Below are 19,949 nucleotides of genomic sequence, written 5' to 3'. Positions count from 1 at the left end.
GATGGCTTCAACTTTTGCATTGCAACTATTCAGGAAAAGAAAGCCTGCCGTTTCTATTAGCTTGGATTCACCATCGATGATGTCACTGGTGGACGGGTTTCTGAACTGCCCACAGCCTTCCTATGAGACACAGACTGAGTAGGAAAAATGGTGGTATTTTATCATGAACATTAGTTAGGACCAATTATAGGAAGAGAAGTTGAAAAGTGGTGAAGTGGTCCTTTAAGCGTAGATCATTTTAAAATAGCTGATGTTAAGATGTATGGAGTTTAAGACTTAATGATACTCATTTGGCCTACGCTTCTTTTGGGCTTGTTTTCATAGACCGTCACCTGGAAAGCCTGGTGAGGCGAGGTTAACCGTCACCTGGTTGCTTGTTTCTCGCAGAATCTGGCAACACTGTAGAGGCTGCTTCTAGCTGTTTAAAAAGAGCCATACTCCGCCTTTCCGGAGTATCTATTGAACGAATTCGAGCGCACCCAACCCCGACCATTCAATCTTATCTGATAGACAAAAAGAGGACGCAACCATTTTCGAATTCGAAATGTTTGGGTTCTAAAAACATTCAGAAATTTATATTTTTCGCCATTGAAAGTCGCACGTAATTAATGATGATGTATAGGCTACAATTATATTTGAGAATGCTTTCAAACGCCTATTTACTACAAAATAATATGGTTTTATCCCCGCCTGTCTGGTAGTAGTTTCGTCCAAATCAATCGTCTGTTGCAAAAAACATTGCAACGCGATTAACGGCAGCAGTTAGCCTACTATACATGACACGATCGATGCCTACTCGTAAACTGTAAATAAATAACTTATCACAGATACGCGATTGACGGATTGAGGCATCAGAACTTTTGTTTTGTTTCCCATTTGGGTTATATTTAAAATTAAATTAAACAAAAAATAAAAGAACGCTGTCCTGCACAATTAAAATGATAAACTGCAATTAAATGCTGTTGCTGTCTGTATTGCAACATCACTATATTTCTGCGCTCCGTCCATTCAGGACATCTTTTCAGTTGGGCTGTGCCTGCTGCATGCATTATTGCATGATCACCCTTTTGATATATATACAGTTACAGTAGTCAACTAGTCATCTATATCAAAAGCTGCGCAGCCCCGCTGATAAAAAAAAGACCCTGGAACGTGACCATGCGAGTCCAGGAAACCCGCCCACCGGGCTCGGTTCTTCTGGTCGAGTTGGAAGTGTAGACGCAGGCTGAGCACAGTACTGTTCCGTACATGTCAATCTGACGATGCTCATGCTCGTCAATGTACCCAGTAGTAAGCATGCACGTCCGGTTGGTGAACTCTTCAAAGTAAGATTTATTAATAATACTGTTATAAACCAGTATTAAAGACGCCCTGAGGGCGAGAAGCATGGCGAGGTCACGTGCACGCTTCCGCCTGGGTGACGGCAGACTGCTGGGGGAGCGCTGGCGCTTTGGCATGGGGGGGTCAGATCGACATAGGTCTATATTCTGTACTGGCCATATATGGAGCGTGTCTTGAGTGTGTAGGGTTTGATGAGGTCAGATCAACATATGGAATGTCAGAACAGGTCAGCTCCATATATGGAGATCTAAGGGTGGCAGCAGGGTCAGTGTCTTGAGTGTAGGCCTACAGGGTTTGATGAGGTCTGGCAACATATGGAATGTCAGAACAGCTCAGCTCGGAGATTTTAAGCATTATTCATAGTCTGGATTTTCGGTGGTGAGGTGACCACCGAACTACAACATGACGTCACGAGCCCCAGTCGTTCTTTCTGTTTTTACTCTCAAAGTTATTTCAGCTCCGGTGGTCACCTCACCACTGGAGCGGTGGTCACCTCACCACCGAAAATCCAGACTATGAATGAGCCTTAAGGGTTTGAGGTTTGAGGTCAGATGTAGAGTTGCTGGCCGGCTCCATATGCAGATCTGATGCTCCAGTCTTCTCCATGTATGGCTATCCAGGGTTTGATGAGGTCAGTGTCGTGATCTTCATATGCAGCGGAGCGTGAGCGTGTAATCTGCGACCTATGGTCGCAATAATAACTAGAAATGCACTCTGTCGAGGTGCCAACTTGCGCCTTCAACACCTGTGTGAAAGAAGATACATACATACATACATACATACATACATACATACATACATACATACATACATACATACATACCCAGCCGATCACCAAACGTACCTTAGTTATGTCATCAGCCAATCCCTGATTGGCCAACACCAACATACGCAGCTGATTACATTACACTACTTGCGCACCCTGCTTGCACAAGTAATAATATCTCAAATGTATTGCTTTTCTAAAGCACCATAGATTTAGCCTGGCTTGGCCAGACTCATACCGTGGAATGTGGATTCACTGACGCCTCATATCAGCCAGGCTACCATAGATTTGCTGTTTACAGTATACAGAGCAACAGAGGTATATGTCAACTACGATATTATGTGGAATAGAAGGCTTTTGGAACAAATAGGCCTATGGCTCCATCACAAATAGGGCAATTAATCATGCAAAGCCACAGCTTTCGCACTGTGGCACTATATTTTCCCAATAGAACACGTTCTATGTCAGACGACATGCCTGAGGAAGGTCGAAAGACCGAAACGTTGCACGTTGACATAAATAAAAAGCTCTTGAACCAGCAAGTGGCAGTGTGCGACTGTGCGGGTCTCCCTCCTTTTCCAGACAACAGGGTTGTAAAATTATGCTGACCTAATTTTCAGTCCTTTTTGGCATTTTTTATGTCCTACAACTATTAAGCTATGTCCTATATTCAGCTATAGTGTGGATTTTCATCTTACACAAACATTAAATTCCCATTGACAATGAATGGAGAATTTACGTCATATGTGCACCAAATGTGCTATTTTTGTCCGACTCCTACACAAAAAAGATTCAATACCCATTGACAATGACTGGATGATGTACGATGATAAAGAGCACCCCTCACACGGGTGTGATTTTTTAAATTATTGGCCACTTTATGATTTTTGTTTCACAGCTTATTCCTGAGGTATTTATTTACAGTGATAAAAGTTCTAATATTAGTTATTCATCAAGATTAATCAAAATACTTTTATGTTGAAGTCCATGAACCGGAAGTCAAACGCTTCTAAAGCAAACTTGACGAGCGGGTTATAAAAGATTGTGTAAATTGATGGACCGCCTAGTGGTGATGAGGCTGTATGCGTTCTGCCCGCTACTGCACAGACAGGACAGGACGGGGAATAGCGTTATTGCTGAGCAACTGAGGGAGTGAGAGCAGACGCACAGTCGCACACAGGGCTGGGCACCCACACATACACATTTTACACAACACAGTGCCATTGGATATATAGGTTATAGAGGGAACAGGGAGCGATCGCTTCAATAACAAGAAAGGACAGCTCAGAAGGGTAAGAGACATGCATGCTCTCTAGAAATATGCACAATGAAGCTTACAGCCAAAGAGAAACGACTTTGTTTTCATGTCCCATCTATTGATACCTCGGCTTAGCCTATCGTAATCATTTTAAAATGCTCCCAAGAGATGATTCGACATTTTTTTATCCCCTACAAATGTCATACTGCGTGCCGTGCGTGGGGTTTAAGTATGTTAATATCGTCTGCAAACGCATGGATGCTAATGCAAATGATAAAAACACTGGCCATGGACACTGAACTGCACACTATTGTCAACAGCAACACAAGGTTATTATTATTATTATTATAGCTATTCCTTTGCACAGAGACACATCCTCGCCACTTTTTGTTACATTACATCTGTATTAACTGATCATATTCCCTTTATCGGTGCTATTATCGTGCTTTCGTCGACTCGACATCATTATTTGAGTTCCTCACTCTAGCCATTGAAGCTATCCAGAGGATGCACATCAATGAAGCCGGTGCTCACTGCTCACATGTAATTATTTCTATTTATCTAATTTGAAAAACATTTAGGTCACTCAAGTCTATTTATAGTGCTACTGCCTATAGTATATCCTTATTGTCTAGGTCTAGGATTTGTGTGTATTTGGCTATAATGCGTTTTCCCAAATCCCTACCCCCTCGTCCTGTACAGGGGGCTTTGTTTTCGTAGGGCAGATGGAGCTGGCCTATATTGCATCCGTCCTCTTTGTGTGGAGTTGTATTTTTTGCTTCCATCATCATATTGAAAACTTTAACATGTAACATGTAAGGAGAGACGTGCTTCAAATGTAGACATCTCAGATGACTGTCCAGTTGTTATGATCTTGCGATAGTCTTATTTGAATGCCGGCCCTCGCATAAATAAATACAGATTAGGCTACTGTGGAATATGCTGAATCCAAAAGCCTTTACTTATTAGGCTGTCTGAGCCTTATCATGTGTCCGTCTAACGACCAATTAATAGATTGTTATAAATTAGTCCTAAATAACAGTCCACCTCAAAGAGGTCTCCAATCTCAACAGTGGACAATTTAAAATGTTTCATGTTGCTATCTTGATTCATATTCCATTTAACTCCAGATTATGTTGAACACCTATACTGTGCATGGTGCATTTCATTTACTGACATAAAGGTGTGGGAAATACCAATGAAGAATAGGGTTGGATTAATTCCATGTATGTTGTGTTCATGGAGAGCTGGACAGCAGTAGGTTGCACATCAGACTGTTGTCTACTAGGCCCCTCCTCCCCCTCCCTCAGCTGTAAGAATTCAAAGTTTTTGGATTTGAGCCATGAGAGCTGATAATATGATCCACTCCCGCTTTGCAATTTTCCCCTTTCTATTCCCTTTCTTTCTGTCTCTCAGCTCTGTGTCTCTCTCTACATATTTCCCTTCCTGCCAGTGTAACCGCTGGCCGGGCGGTATAGTTACAGGCAGAGGCAGGGCAACAGGCAGTTGCATTTTTAAAAACATGTGTCAGTGTCACGGGACGGTTGCGAAGCTCTTGGAAAGCAAAGTGCACAGTATCAGGAGGAGTCCTGGCTATAGCCTTCCCTACACCCAGAAGCAGCTTATTCCTCCATAACGTGTCTCTGTGAGAGTGTGCATGCACACACAGTACACTCTCCCAGACTCCCTCACTTCTGAGTTACAGATGATAACGTCATTACTGCAAGCTTGAGAAAACTCATGCTCAATAGCTTTTACATCATGGTGCACTAGTTTAATTACACATCAGTAAAAAGGGATAAACTTCAGGAAAGTGACTCTGACCAGTAACAACCAAGCATGTATAGCAGGGAATAATAACAACAACAACCTATTTTCTTTTGTCCTCTACTGGTTGGTGCTCAGAGTCAGGACTTTGATGTCCGGCCAGTCCATGGCCATTGTGTATGGAAGGAAGCTTAGGAAGTGAGTTCATTTTACTTCAGTGGTCAGGGGGGTTGTTTGTTACAAAGATGAATGTAATGTGGAACTATTCTATTCTATTCTATTCTATTCTATTCTATTCTATGTGTGAGGTCAAAAGTGGTGTTGTACCAGGGTGTTTGTGTCTAAATTTAGAATTCACGTCTGTGCTGTAGTCTGCCAGAGTAGAAACATTATAAGGGTCATGAGGTTGTGCATGCAACAGTAGAGTGAGACTCAGATCAAGGACGAGAGAGTGAGGGAGAAACGGGAGAGAAGAGTGCAAGGAAGAGACGCACGCGGGAGAGAGCACAAAAAGAGAAGTGAAATTTGATGCAACAAGGTCTTCAAGAGGTTTTTCGGCACCATCCTTCCTCTGCCTCTCCCTTGTTTTGGAACATGGCGGGTGTGGCTGGCTGTCCACTCTGGCTTTTTCTCCCCCATATTAAAATTTTGAAGAATAACAAATGATGTAGAATATCTTTCACATCTGTTTTGGGGTGTAGCACTGTTCCACTTGTAACGTAGTTTCCATTATTTTCAGTTTGTTTCCACTCCACATATCGATCTTATATTTGGTTACTTTACTTTCCATCTGTCTCTCAGTATGGGGCCCACTGGTTGTCCTGTTATTCTAGCATTGATGTTTTTCCCTCCACTAGTGCCAGTGTGAATGCCAGGGTGAGAAGGTTCACTATTTTTATCTGACTGAGGCCATTGCTATGGGCAGCTTTAAAGCACCTGACAAGGTTGGCCACAACACTAACATCACTGTTAACCGCCGAAGCCCTATTTTATACTTTGCCCTAAAATTGTGTCGCGTGGCGAAAACATCCCATCTACAAGGTCATGTAGATCTGCTTGCTATTTTCACTATTTTTGAAAGAACTTAAATACTTTGAGGGGGAAAAGTTACATGCCCAAAATAGGGACACCAGGTTGTGGTTAAGGGGCCATTAAGAGACGCAAGTCATTATCAGTTCAGGGTCAGAGGAGCCAATCAGGTGCCTGTAAAGGAGGTTGCCCTGGAGCACGCGTTCATCCAACACTTTGAAATGTGCTTAGTGAAGACTTGTATTGAAAGGGCTGTGTGTGTTCCAAATAGAGTTGGAACTTCTTGGACTATAGGCCAAATATACAATACACTATATTCTGTCTGAGCTTTAATGTGGCATTTCTCTCATGTATTGCTGCTTAATTGACTTTGTTATCAGCACAATGTCCCTGTGATTATAAATACTCCACCCTCTGGTTTTGGTGGTATTGGCGACTCCAGAGGATAATAATTTGCCACTTACAGTATCTTAAAGTTTATCTGAGGATTCAATCCAATCAGATTTAAATGCTGAAAATTCAAATACCGTAATATTTACATTACATATGTTTTGGCAATTTGGCATTTTCATGAACCAATACCATAAATATGCTATACATTTAGGAATTTGTTGTATGTAAAGCTAAATCTGCCCTGCCTCAACATTCAGAAAACATCTAGTAAATTTGTGCCACGCTACGAGCTTGTACATCTGCTATTTTTGAAAAATCTTGAAAAGTTATTGAAATCTTTAGTTTGAGAATGACCGCAGGTCTTAATGGGTTAAGTAAAGTCAAATAATATAGGCAGCATTCAATTCATGCAAGAACAACACAAAATGTTTCGGCTTATACTTTCAGCAATGTACCCAATGGCCACTTTTTTCGTGACTTATAATCACGCTATAATGCACTATAACAGTGAGTGTATGTATACTAGATCAAATCTAGTCCTATATTGCACTGATCAGAGCAATGTTAGTTTAACCCGGTCGATGCCAAAATTTGCACACACACACTCCCTGGATGCCAACGATGAACCTCTGCCCCAAAATCGGGAGGCCGACTTTGGAAAAACACATTTCTTTATATTACTCCTCCAGATTCTGTCCAACAATCCCGCAAATCGTTACACACTATCTCTATAGTCATGTGTTCAAGATGGATCTGTCCGATATTTCCTATTCCATCCTAATTGGCTAACATTGGCTTTCAAAGTTTGCAGATTTGGCCCGTTTTGAACAAAGAGCCTCAAATCATGAACCCAGCGTGCAATTTACGTGAAATATTTCAGAGACTTTCCTACTAGGCTGAGGAATATATCCCACCCATTTCACATTGTTTTAATATAGGATTATAACGTTATTATAATGTATTACAACTATGCCAATTATAATACACTAACGATACTTGCGAAAACAAATGTTCATGTGACATGTCCAACAATTATGAAATATTATTATATTTGTTTAAATGAAAGAAAGAAGAAAAAGCAAGAAAATGGAAAAAAATTAAAAAGTAATAATGTCTTATAATGTCTCATAATATATAACGATGCAAGTTGGAAATGCATGACCCACCCAGTTATTATGTATGTGTCCTTTTTATGCCCACATATGGAGTTCTTTGTCAGGCATGCAAATACGGAGTCTATGCAGATGTCAGAACATATTTGTGGTGTCAGAACAGGCCAGCTCCATATATGGAGCCTGGGCAGGGGCCCTGTCCAGAGCCCGGGCAGAGGCCTTTTGTGGCGGTTCTGGACAACTGCAGGTCCGACCGACTCGACATCGGGCACTGCACTCCCTGTGGGAGTGTGGAACACGTGTGTCGAATTGGGTTTTCAATCTCAAGTTATGTTGATTACAGACGTACGTACAGAGACTTGGTGCATTTATAGATGCTATCTATCTATAAATGCCATTCTGTTATAGCTCGAAAACATCCTAAACACTCATAAGCCTCATGAATAGTTAATTTCCACAATGTAGGTCTCTGGGCCATGGGATGTATTGGGGTCACTGAACATGTGCTGCCTGGGGTGTGTGTCTTAAGGCCAGTGTTGTGCAGGGTGTGTTGTCTGGTGATAGCCATCAATCATGCAGGATGGATGCTGTATAAATGGAGGTGTTTGTTTGTTCTTCTGTCCAACTGCTCATGTGATGCATGTGTGGCTGCCTTTCAGTGCCATATGGTATATTCTGCTGCACAAGACAGCTTCTCCCTCGATGTAGCGTTCTAGTGTGTGTTAGTTTACACACACGCACGCACACACACACACGCACGCACGCACGCACGCACACACGCACGCACACAGACGCACACAGACACACACACACATACACACACACACACACACACACACACACACACACACACACACACACACACACACACACACACACACACACACACAGGCTGCACTGGCACTCTGGCAGTCTGAGCAAGTGGATCAGGAGTGGAGATATGGACTGTCCATATGCACACATGGGCGCACACATATTTTCCTGCACACTTTTATGTGGGATAATGAGGCCATATTTGATTTATGGTTTGCTGTTATGAGCTGTGATGCTGTCATTATAAATGAGGCTCTTTGGACTATCGTCGTTGGTCCCTCCCAGAGACAGACCCAAGGGCCCTGACTCATAAAAAAATGCTGACCTCTCTTTTGCATTTTCAGAGTAATTATTTTTAGATAATGAACAAGGTGAAACATTGTGAGAAATTGTTGCATAAATTAAATGAACTAGAAGCTGACTCTTCATAATATTGTTACACAGATTGTTTTTGTGATCTTTTAAAAGTACAAAAAAAAGCACAACAGAGAACCGACCTGAGGTCCTCAGATAGGCAGAGTACCGGTACATTCATGTCAAAGGTGACAGAGGAGGCTATTGAAGAGGTCTTCAGCAAAACTGTATGTGCGACATGAGATTGCCACATGGTGTGTGTGTGTGTGTGTGTGTGTGTGTGTGTGTGTGTGTGTGTGTGTGTGTGTGTGTGTGTGTGTGTGTGTGTGTGTGTGTGTGTGTGTGTGTGTGTGTGTGTGTGTGTGCCTTCGGCCTGGTGGAGACAATGGGCCTCATGCGCCAATAAGTTCCTAACTTTTCCTCTTACATTTCTTCCTAAGTGAATTCCTAAGAGAAGTCCAGTCAGATTCATGAAACGTTCTTAAGTAGGCAGAATTGTTCGTAAGCATGTTCTTATGATGATGAATCCAAATCCTCGTAACTTGAAGGGGTGTGCCAGTTCATTCAAATTATCATAGGTAGACGCCCCATATATCCTAATTAGCATCCTAATTACCATAGGGAACCACCCCACCAATCCCATATAAGGCATTGGGAATTCACTTTCCTACCCGTGTTCACCCAGGTGGGTGTGGTTTTGCATGACTCCATGGCCTTGAATGCAGTCACACCTGTGTGTGATTGCAGCACACAGAAATCACAGGACCTCACACATAGAAATAAAGTTGAGTGAAGTCAAGAATACCTAAACTAAAGTCTAAATATGGTGGAACACCAAACTCCAAACATTAAAAATCTATAATACTGTGGAGGTACTGAACTGAACAGAAATGTTCATATTTTCAATATTTTCAATATTCATGAATGTATTTTATTATTTATCTCACAATAGTCAACTTGGGGGGGGGGGGGGGGGGGGGGGGGCGGGTGGGGTGCATTTGTTTGGGTTGGGTTGTAAACTCTAAACCAGTGGTTCTCAAACATTTTCATGTCAAGGACCCCCAAATTGACATGCATTCTGCAGACCCCCATATGAAAATATTTTCTGCTAGGGAAATGCTTTGAAGATTTATCAAAATGGTTCGAAAATAGCCGATCTACAAGCTCAAAATGGGCAGTAATGGGACGCGTTTGTGAGCTTGTAGATTGACTATTTTCAGTATTGTCAAGTATAAAATGGGATTAAAGTGGTAAAATGTTCCATATTTTGCTGTGGACTGCCTGGAACTTCCTCAAGGACCCCTTGAGGTCCTCAGACCAAACTTTGAGCATCATGCAGATGGCGCTGTTTTTCCTTTATGTTTTCAGATTGCACTTAAGAACGAAAAAGGCACCCTAAGAGTGCTCTACAGTGTGCGTAGATTCTGTTCTTACCTACGAACAAATCACAGCTAAGAAAAGATTGAGGGATCCCAAAACCTTCTTAAAAACGTCCTAAGTGGGTCTAAGAACAAATTTCCTCTTAAGAACTTCTTAAGAACGGTTGGCGCATGAGGCCCATTGATGTGCTAGTTAGTTGTATTACTTATGATGAGCATAGGACGGTAAACGTAGGTCAACTTGATTCAAATATCAAATTAAATCATGCAGTCGTAGAATGACATTCTATGTAATGGACAACTCTAGCACCGTTTTTTTAGGGATCAGGAAAACCACAAAATGGAATTATCCACCTCTATTATTAAACCCTTATACTGTAGTTGTAATCCAAGGTGAGATGAGGGCACAGATTTAGTCTTTTCGCATACATGTGCATTAAATATAGGTTATATCTGCCTCGTATGAATATGCACACATGCACATTGCACACATGCCACCTATTTATGGAGGCAGTGAGGCACACCGTTAACGCAAAAGACACAACATTTTCCAAGTACGCCTAGCCTCCCAAAACCACGATAATCCAGAAATTGTAGACGCTAAGAAAGATGGCACAGTTCAGCACTCGATTACATATAGGAGATTCTAGAGCAAGATTAACACCCTGGTCAATGAAGGACAAGATTCAGCCTTTATAAGCAACAGAGTTGATATTCTTCTTGGTACAAGTGCAGCAGGATCTGTTGTCTATTGTCAGGATGTTTGGAGCTGGACAATTAATAGACTGTATATGCCTGTAAATATACACTAGTATAGACTCACTGGGGACTATAGAGACAAACCTTTGTCTGTGTATCAGTCTAGTAGTCTGCCTGTCTGTTCGGAGGTTGCCGTTTTTTCTGTTACCATTTTCGTTCTGTCTAGCCCCCCAGGGCCTAGTGCCCCCTTATGTTCTCAAATCACCGACCGCATCATTTGCAGAAAATAAGTCTGACTCCATGCTCAGTTTACAGGCTAAGTAGAGGCACACAGCCAAAGCATGTCATTTTTGAGTGGTGCAACCACTCCCTTACGGAGCTATGTGTGTGGCTGGCTGCCTGCCTGGCTGGGTGCCTGGCTGGGTGCCTGGCTGGGTGGGTATGAGCACTGTCATTTCTCAACCGTTTTGGACGTGGGGCGGTTCGCCGGAATCGGCCCGGCCCCCTGGGCGCGTGCCCAGTGGGCCGGGCCGATTCCGGCGAGCCGTCCCAGAGACCCCCACATGGTAACTGTCATTTCTCTACCGTTTCGGACGTGGGGCGGCTCGCCAGAACCGGGCCGGCACCCTGGAACTTCCGGGGGCCCCCAAACAGAGTTGCACCACTCACTTCACACGGGTGTGATTTTTACAGCTAAACATTTGGTGTGTTTTTGTTTAGTACATTGACATTGATTTACATTTTATATTGCAGTCAGTCAGAAGTTAACTGCCGCACCCTTGTTGGGGAAAAGCTAGGTTCTGCATCATAGAGGCATGTGGAAGTGAGTGAGCTGTGTTGTTTCCCTCTGTCCCTGTTGGTCTATCACTTCACCTACGGCCCTCATTCGCTGTATTTGTGTTTTCTTTCTTTTTGAGGGGCGCTTGCCCCTTCTATACCCCTCCTATATACAGGTTTAATGTTTGTCTTTAGTTCAATGTTTATTTTAAAAACGCCATTGACAATGAAGGAGGTTTAATGTTTGTCTTTAGTTCAATGTTTGTTTTAAAAACGCCATTGACAATGAAGGGAAAATATGTCATCTTGTCCCTAACACAAACATTAAATGCCATTAACAATGAAGAGAATGTAATGTTTGTTTTGTCACCGTTTGTTTTACATCACCATTATCAACATGAGTTAAACTTTAATATATTAGCGCCCCTCACTTCACACGGGTGTGATCTTTCTGTGCAATGCGTGTGTGTGTGTGTGTGTGTGTGTGTGTGTGTGTGTGTGTGTGTGTGTGTGTGTGTGTGTGACTGTGTGTGTGTGTGTGTGTGTGTGTTTGTGTGTGTGTGTGTGTGTGTGTGTGTACATGACATACTGTATGACTATGCTACACACAGCTGATGTTTGAGTGCTGTGAGTTGGTGTGAGTCAGCTATCCAGGAGCATAACTGTGATGTGACCATTATGGTGTTTAGAGAGAGAGAGAGAGATAGAGAGAGAGAGAGAGAGAGAGAGAGAGAGAGAGAGAGAGAGAGAGAGAGAGAGAGAGAGAGAGAGAGAGAGAGAGAGAGAGAGAGAGAGAGAGAGAGAGAGAGAGATGGACAGACTCAGAGTGGACAGTTACCCAGCTGTTGCATCATCTGGAAACCCCTCCTCCGTCATCCCCCACACACACGTTGGCGGCAGTAGCTATACGACCCAGCAGGCGAGCGCGTTAGACATAGCCTACATCAATGAATGAACCCGCTTTCAATCTCGTCACTTCCCGTGAGGATGGCTGTGATTGGCTGGCTGGCAGTGGAGGGAAGATATTTGAATTGTTATAGTGAACTGTGCTTACCAAACATCACATTTCAATGGAGAATGGAAACATTGTCTTAGCTATACACAGGATTAGTCAACGTGGATCAGTCTAATCACTTCACACAGGCCTGCTTTAACACAGCATGACCCAACACTCAGCTCATAGCTCACTGACTGTAATGCAACTTTAAAATGCTACTTGTTATTTTAGGATTACACTTTGTTGAGTTGATTTTCCCAGAATCTGTTCTTCTGCGTCAGTGTTTTGTGAATCATTCATTGTAATGATAGAGTGCCCCCATTTTGGGCATGTCATGATAGGCAAACTATTTTTGGAAAATAGGCAAGCTTTCAGCAAAAGTAGGCGAACATTTATTGGAAATTGCATTGGGCTATTTTCACTATTCGACGTGTACACAACACAGTGGTGTGGTTAAGCAATATCTCACGAGAGGCCGCGCTGTTATATTTTATATCAGCACAGCTGTGATTATGATGAAATCCATGATTTTGTCGATGGCTTTTCTGTTGTAGCACCCACACTGTGGAATGAACTTCCACCTCATGTCAGAGCTTCGCAATCCTTGTCTGTGTTTAAATCACGTCTGAAAACTCACTTGTACTCCTTGGCATTTGAACATACCGATTAAGAGTTGCTGCTTCCACTGCATTGTCCTTATGTTGCCCTGTTTATGTACTGTTGTTGTTGTTGTTGCTTTTTTCCCCCTGATATTTTTAGTATTTCTTTGGGTACAGCACTTTGTTTCAACCTTTTTGTATAAAAATGTGCTTTATAAATAAAGTGGATTGGATTGGATTGGATACAGTACTGTATATCCGGCTCCGCTATTAAATGTAATTCTTTCAGAAATCCCCCCAACGGCTCTTTGAAGCATTTCAGTGGTTCCACTGTGGCGTACACGTGGCTTCCCATTAGTTTCAGGCAGTCAGCAAATTAACCGTCACTGTCAAATTTCCTGTGGATTCAAAGATGAGCGCGCTTTGTCCACCACAGGAAACGGCCACCACACGTCTCTCTCAGGCCATCTCCTCCATACAAAGCATCCACAGTCATTTTAGAATAATCCCACTCTTTCACTCTGTGTGTGTGTGTGTGTGTGTGTGTGACACACACACACACACACACACACACACACTGTGTGTGTGTGTGTGTGTGTGTGTGTGTGTGTGTGTGTGTGTGTGTGTGTGTGTGTGTGTGTGTGTGTGTGTGTGTGTGTGTGTGTGTGTGTGTGTGTGTGTGTGTGTGTGTGTGTGTGAGAAAGAATGTGTAGGTCTTGGGATTGTGTGAATTCCTGCCAAACTATGAAGTCATTATTTGTCCCTTCACCCCTGGCCAGGATGCTGCCTCCCAGAGTGGAGTTGAGACAAAACTATGGCTGTTGTTGTTGTTGGAATACTTAGCCATGTTCTGTATTCGCCTTTTGAGAAGAATATTAAGCAAAGTTTTAACCCCGCTTTTAACCCCCTCTGGGACTCTTGGGCAGTATTATGCGTGTCTTAAGTACCAGGTCTTATTACTTAACTTAAGACCTGGAGGCGTGATCAATGCCATTTGGCTATTCTGAGTGGCCAAACAGCATTGACCATGCCTCCAGGTCTTAAGTTAAGTCATAAGACCTGGTACTTAAGACACGCATAATACTGCCCTAAGGATGGTAAGTTCGTCTTTCTGTTCATCACAAACAGAATGTCTTGAAAACTACTGATTGGATTCTTTCTTGCGGGAGTATGAATCCTACTGATTGGGGATGAGGCTCCTCTAGTGCCTGCACCCTTAGGCCAAAATCTACAATTGAACACATTATACATCAAAATCTTATGGGCTTTAGATTGCCATGCTTTTGGCTTCTTATAATAATAATGAATAGCATTTTTATAGTGCTTTTCCAAGTGCTCAAAGCGCTTTCCAATGGTTCATTCATTCATACATTGGGAGGTGAAGTGGCGAACAGTCAACTGGCAAGCTCACCGACCAACTCATTGGAGGCAATGTAGGGTTCAGTGTCTTGCCGAAGGACACTTCGACATGTGGACAGGAGGAGCCGGGATTCGAACCACCGACCCAGGGATCATTGGACGATCTGCTCTACCTCCTGAGCCACAGCCGCTCTTGATAGCTGATTATCTAGTATGACTTATTCACCCTGACCTGTTCACCATGAGTGAACAGGTCAGGGTTCAGTGTCTTTGTTCACAATTTTCTTTTTTTTTACAAGAAACCTGGCTGACTGACTTGACCCTGCAAGGAGTAATCATGACATTTCTCAGTGTTATCTGCGTTTGTTTTTTGTTGTTAAGTAATTACTTGTCTAGCAAACCACAAGCTATGTTGGATCTATATATTTTTTGTTCTACAACATTACACAAAGTTCATGATATACATAATTGCGTTTCTACTGACGGCCACGCTACACCAGGCTTTTCGCGCACAAAACGCACGCGTTTACCCTAAACGCGTGCGTTGAATTTAGGTCCAGTCCTATTTTAAAAAACGCACGCGCGGGCGAGAAAAGCCTGGTGTAGCGTGGCTCACTTTCTACATTTAGTTTTGTTGCAACTCACTGTGTTACAACATGGAAAGTAGGCCTGGCTTGTCTGTCTGCCTCATGTCTCTTTTGATCTGGTCTACTTTGCATCCCACCCACTGTAGGAGACCAATAAAAACACACTGCTGTGCAGCATTCATGTCTACACTCTAGGTCTGTACTTGTAAGTTGCAAGCAGTTGCCGAAATGTAATGAAAAATGTCTAACACCCACATTTGAGGACCCCCTCGAAAACGAGATTATGCATCTCAAGGGGCTTATCCCATAAAGAAATTTCAAATAAACAATAAATCATGCTAAGATATGGAAACATGTGTTTGTTGTACTAATCAGCATTGTATATTGATAGCAACGCAAGTATGGACTCCCCAACTCTGTCTCTGTGCCCCAGCTGTGTGAAATGTTTTTGATGTGTGATAGTGAGAGGGTTTTAGTGACACACAGACTGGTATGAAGCATTGCCAGCCCCCTTGACCACATTCTCCTTAACTTTGCATTCTGTGGTGGGTATACAGCGGTTAATGAGCCAGCTAGTCTTCTAATGCCTGGGTTACAGAGGGGAGGGCATGCCACAAGTAATTATAGTGTAATGGGTACTATGCTCTTGTATTTCTGTGTAGGTTAGCTCTGCTAAACAATGCGGTAGGCCTACTCTCACTGTAGCCTAGCCCCCACAGATCGAAATTAAAAAAAGTCTTCTGAAAGAATATATATTCAAAGATGTGTGGCGCATTTTCACTATTTTTCAAAAATAGCAGATCTACAAGCTCGTAGCGCGCCACTCTTGTAGATCTGCTATTTTTCAATAGCTAAAATATAACATAATGTTTAGTTAAAACACCAAAAGGGGTTCCCGTCCAGCATGGGTTAACATTCAAATAGTGGGACAATGGGAGTTTCCACATTACTCTAGTCTAGTTCGCCTTGCTTGTCATTGTAAAATACAGACATCAAACTATTTCCATCAGGAATGGCTGTTGTTCTATGGCCGGGTACATTTGTGATAGCTTCAAACTGACTGCAGTGAGAGGTGTGCATGTGTAGCTGATTAAAACGTTACCCCAAGGATTACTGATGTGGGCTTTCTTAGTACTTAAGAGGGCAGGGGTGCAAGGATTTAGCTCAATAATCGTTAATTCTGCGTCTGATGGGTCTGACGTGGCACTTTATACCCCTGACAGCTCCTGTTGCTTGCAGTGTCAAATCTGAAGTATTGAAATAAGGAATTATATATATATATATATATATATATATATATATATATATATATATATATATATGAATATTTCCTAACTTAACAGCTGAAGGCTTCTTTTCGATACTGATATGCATTTGGAGAATGCGGTCCACTAAAGGTGTCTGCACAGTGCACACTGCTGCGTTTTTCAGATTTTTAGCAGCGTTTTCCCGCCGTTTTTCCTGCAAAACATGTTCAGTCTGCAAGCACCTTCACAGTAGCATTTATCATCACATGGAGTGTGTTGAAATGGCCAAATGGCAATCAGTTTTCACATCGGACAACATTACAACCAGGCAGGCAGGCAGTCAGTCAGCAAGTCAGTATACCAAATATACAGCCAGCTGTTATTCAGTCAGATTGCAAGTCAGTCGCCAGCCTCGCCAGTCGGCCGTTCTGCCAGCCAAACAGTTAGTCACTCAGCCAACCAGCTGTTCTGACAGTTAATTATTCATGTATACAGCCAGCGAGCCAGTTATTCACTTTTGTTTAAAGTTGTTCTCTTGGCCTGGGCAGTTGGAGAGTTGGAGTAGCAGAGTTTGACCTCCTTTCTCCAGCTCATCTGAAGGAGAAGAGAGGAGGAGGGGGGAAAACAAACGTCCTGCTAGGGACTTCAGCCAACATTCCTACATCACTTCCTCCTCCTCCGGCATCTGGCAATGATCAGGGTGAGAGAGCGAGAAAGCGTTACACAGAGAGAGAATGAGAGGATGTAGATAGCCAGCTAGCTTAGCATCATTTCCCAGGCTTAGACAGTCAGACATCACGCTTGCAAGACAGACCCCTCACTCATTCTCTCTGCCAGCGAAAAACAAATGAGGAAACTCAGGCAAGACCAAAATGTTTGGATTATAAAAATCGTAATCCAACCTCAAATTATTGTCTTTGCGGCTCCTGTTTTGTCCTTCTGTTCTTAAAAAAAGTTTCTTGCATTTTATTTTTAATTGTTTGCTCTCTTTTTTGTTTCTCATGTTAACATTTTCTTTACATCAATATGTGATCTTACATTCAGTTTCAGCTCTTTGTTTCCTTCCCTGACAACAAATGAAACACAAAAATCTCCTCTTTCTTGTCTCCTCTCCTCTCAGGATGGCCTAAACGTGACGTGCTGTCAGCAGTGAGCTTCCTGGACTAGAGGTGTGTACTAGACCACATTTTTCTAATATTTTATAACCACTTGGGGTGTGCTTGTTTCGTCTTTCCACATAATGTGTAAAGCCATAATGTATTCAGTTACTGTATTATTTTCACCAAACACTGCCACCTGTCCATATGACAAACCAAGCACTCCTTTATGATGTTGTTTTTGCTTCACGTATTTCAAATTTGAAATGTGATTATGCTACTACTATGATACTGCTGTCATTTGCTAGGTGTGTACCAAAGCCAGCAGCAGAAAGCAGATATGAGTGTGACCTCTTGGTTTCTGGTGAGCAGCGGGGGGACTCGCCACCGCCTCCCCCGAGAAATGATCTTTGTCGGACGTGATGACTGCGAACTCATGCTGCAGGTGAGATGCATTTACATATACATATACACGCATTCGTACACATAATGTAATGTATACTACACAAACAGACAGACTAGATGCTAAGGCCCCCTCAATGATGGCATGTCAAATTGTCATATGTCATGCACATTCATTTCTCGATTTCTCACATTGAGTCAATTACTTTTCTGAAAGAACCAATGTTCTTTCATGCTGAAAATACACATATGGGGAAAAAAAGGCAGAAGAGAATCTCTTATTTTGTAAGCAGACAGATATCACTGACATGCTGAAAGCCAACAGTAACTCACTGAAATATGCTCTCATACTAGAATTGAATAGTTGCTGTAATTATGCAGGATATGCACAAGATGTTACACCAATACACCAGGCTATGCTTGTGTGAGATAAGCAAGGTGAAGACCCCACAGCTGGGTCTGTACAGCTAAGCTAATAGAAGGTGATTGACTAGGTCAGGGTCCTGGATGGAGGGTACTGTACACCCTGGGACTGTAGCAACTTGATGCTATTGCAATTACAACATACGTGTGTGTGTGTGTGTGTGTGTGTGTGTGTGTGTGTGTGTGTGTGTGTGTTTTGAGAGTGCGTGCGTGTGTGTGGATGACTTTGAGATTGTGTGTGTGTGTGCGTGTTTGGTGTGCGTTTGTGTGTGTGTGTGAGTGTGCGTGCATGCCTCAGATATAGTACTATTTATAGAAAGTGGGCCAGATACCAGATCTTCTCAGAACAGTTTGTAGGGGCTGGGGCTGGTACTTTCTGTCAATACATGCAATCTACCACAGATTAAGTGTGTTCTATTGCTTGCCAAGTGCCTGTTTTATATTAACGTAAAGATGACATTCAGAACACTAGCATTTCAGTCGAAGACAATAGATAATATCACCGTGTAGAGCGTTAGAAATTGTAAATTATTTTATTTTATTTTTTATTTTATTTATAACAGCCATACAGTAAACTGTTTTCTGCATGTCTGGATTATGTACTGTAGAGCCACGGGTGTGGTTGTTTATATCTTTCCACATAATGTGTAGAGCCTTAACATTGGCACTTATGTACGTTGACATAATTCAGCTGTCCTTGGGACAAGATGTATTGAGCTATTATTTTCACCAAACACTGCCTCCTGTCCATATAACAAACCAAGCGCTCCTTATGTTGTTGTTTTCGCTCCACGACTCGTATTTTAAATTTGAAATGTGATTATGCTACTACTATGATACTACTGTCACTCGCTAAGTGTGTACCAAAGCCAGCAGCAGAAAGCAGATCTGAGTGTGACCTCTTGGTTTCTGGTAGGCAGCGGGGACTTGCCACCGCATGTGTCACGAGTACTTTTACTTTTGGTACTTTGGTACTGAATTCTGTACTTACTAGTTCTACATTGCAGTATTGAGTAAAACATGCGAGTACTTTTTCCACCACTGATGAGCACACGCACACAGCAACCGTACTGTATTTGATGTTAATCTTGTTAAGTTGTTAGATGCTGCTGATTTTTACATAATTAGTTCATCAGCAAACTCAAAACTAAATCACATTTCTCTCACTCTCCTACATTGAATCACTAAACATACTTTATTACATTAACAGATCAGCGTGGGCTTCAAAGGACAGGACAATTAGGAATACTTGGTTCCAGGATCTGTTATTACTTTACCAACACTTTCTCTAATGGGCTGTGTGTGTGTGTGTGTGTGTGTGTGTGTGTGTGTGTGTGTGTGTGTGTGTGTGTGTGTGTGCGTGTGCGTGTGTGTGTGCGTGTGCGTGCACGCTAGGGCATTAAGCAACTAGTCGACTAGTTTACTAGTCGTAAACTAGTTTTACTAGTCGACTAGTAAATCCACTAATGACTAGTTGATAAGATTTTTTTTTAAATTATTATTATTTATTTTTTCCCGATTTTGTAGGCCTCAAGATCAGGTGGTAGATT

General features: G+C 42.3%; 1 protein-coding gene across 1 annotated transcript in view; it reads left to right on the top strand.

Annotated features, from left to right (window-relative positions):
* Positions 1-3,254: 3,254 nt before the first annotated feature.
* The window catches only part of cep170aa (centrosomal protein 170Aa), a 73,544-nt gene continuing 56,849 nt past the window's right edge, over positions 3,255-19,949 (top strand). Inside the window, exons 1-3 of the mRNA XM_079513061.1 lie at positions 3,255-3,399; positions 17,598-17,646; positions 17,883-18,019. Coding sequence (XP_079369187.1) covers positions 17,915-18,019 — 105 coding nt within the window. The 5' untranslated portion in view covers positions 3,255-3,399; positions 17,598-17,646; positions 17,883-17,914. The remainder of the gene's footprint in view (positions 3,400-17,597; positions 17,647-17,882; positions 18,020-19,949) is intronic.

The sequence above is a fragment of the Electrona antarctica genome (genome assembly GCF_951216825.1).
Source record: "Electrona antarctica genome assembly, chromosome: 10".
In the NCBI taxonomy this organism is placed as follows: domain Eukaryota; kingdom Metazoa; phylum Chordata; class Actinopteri; order Myctophiformes; family Myctophidae; genus Electrona; species Electrona antarctica.
This window is presented reverse-complemented; position numbering and strand designations above follow the sequence as displayed.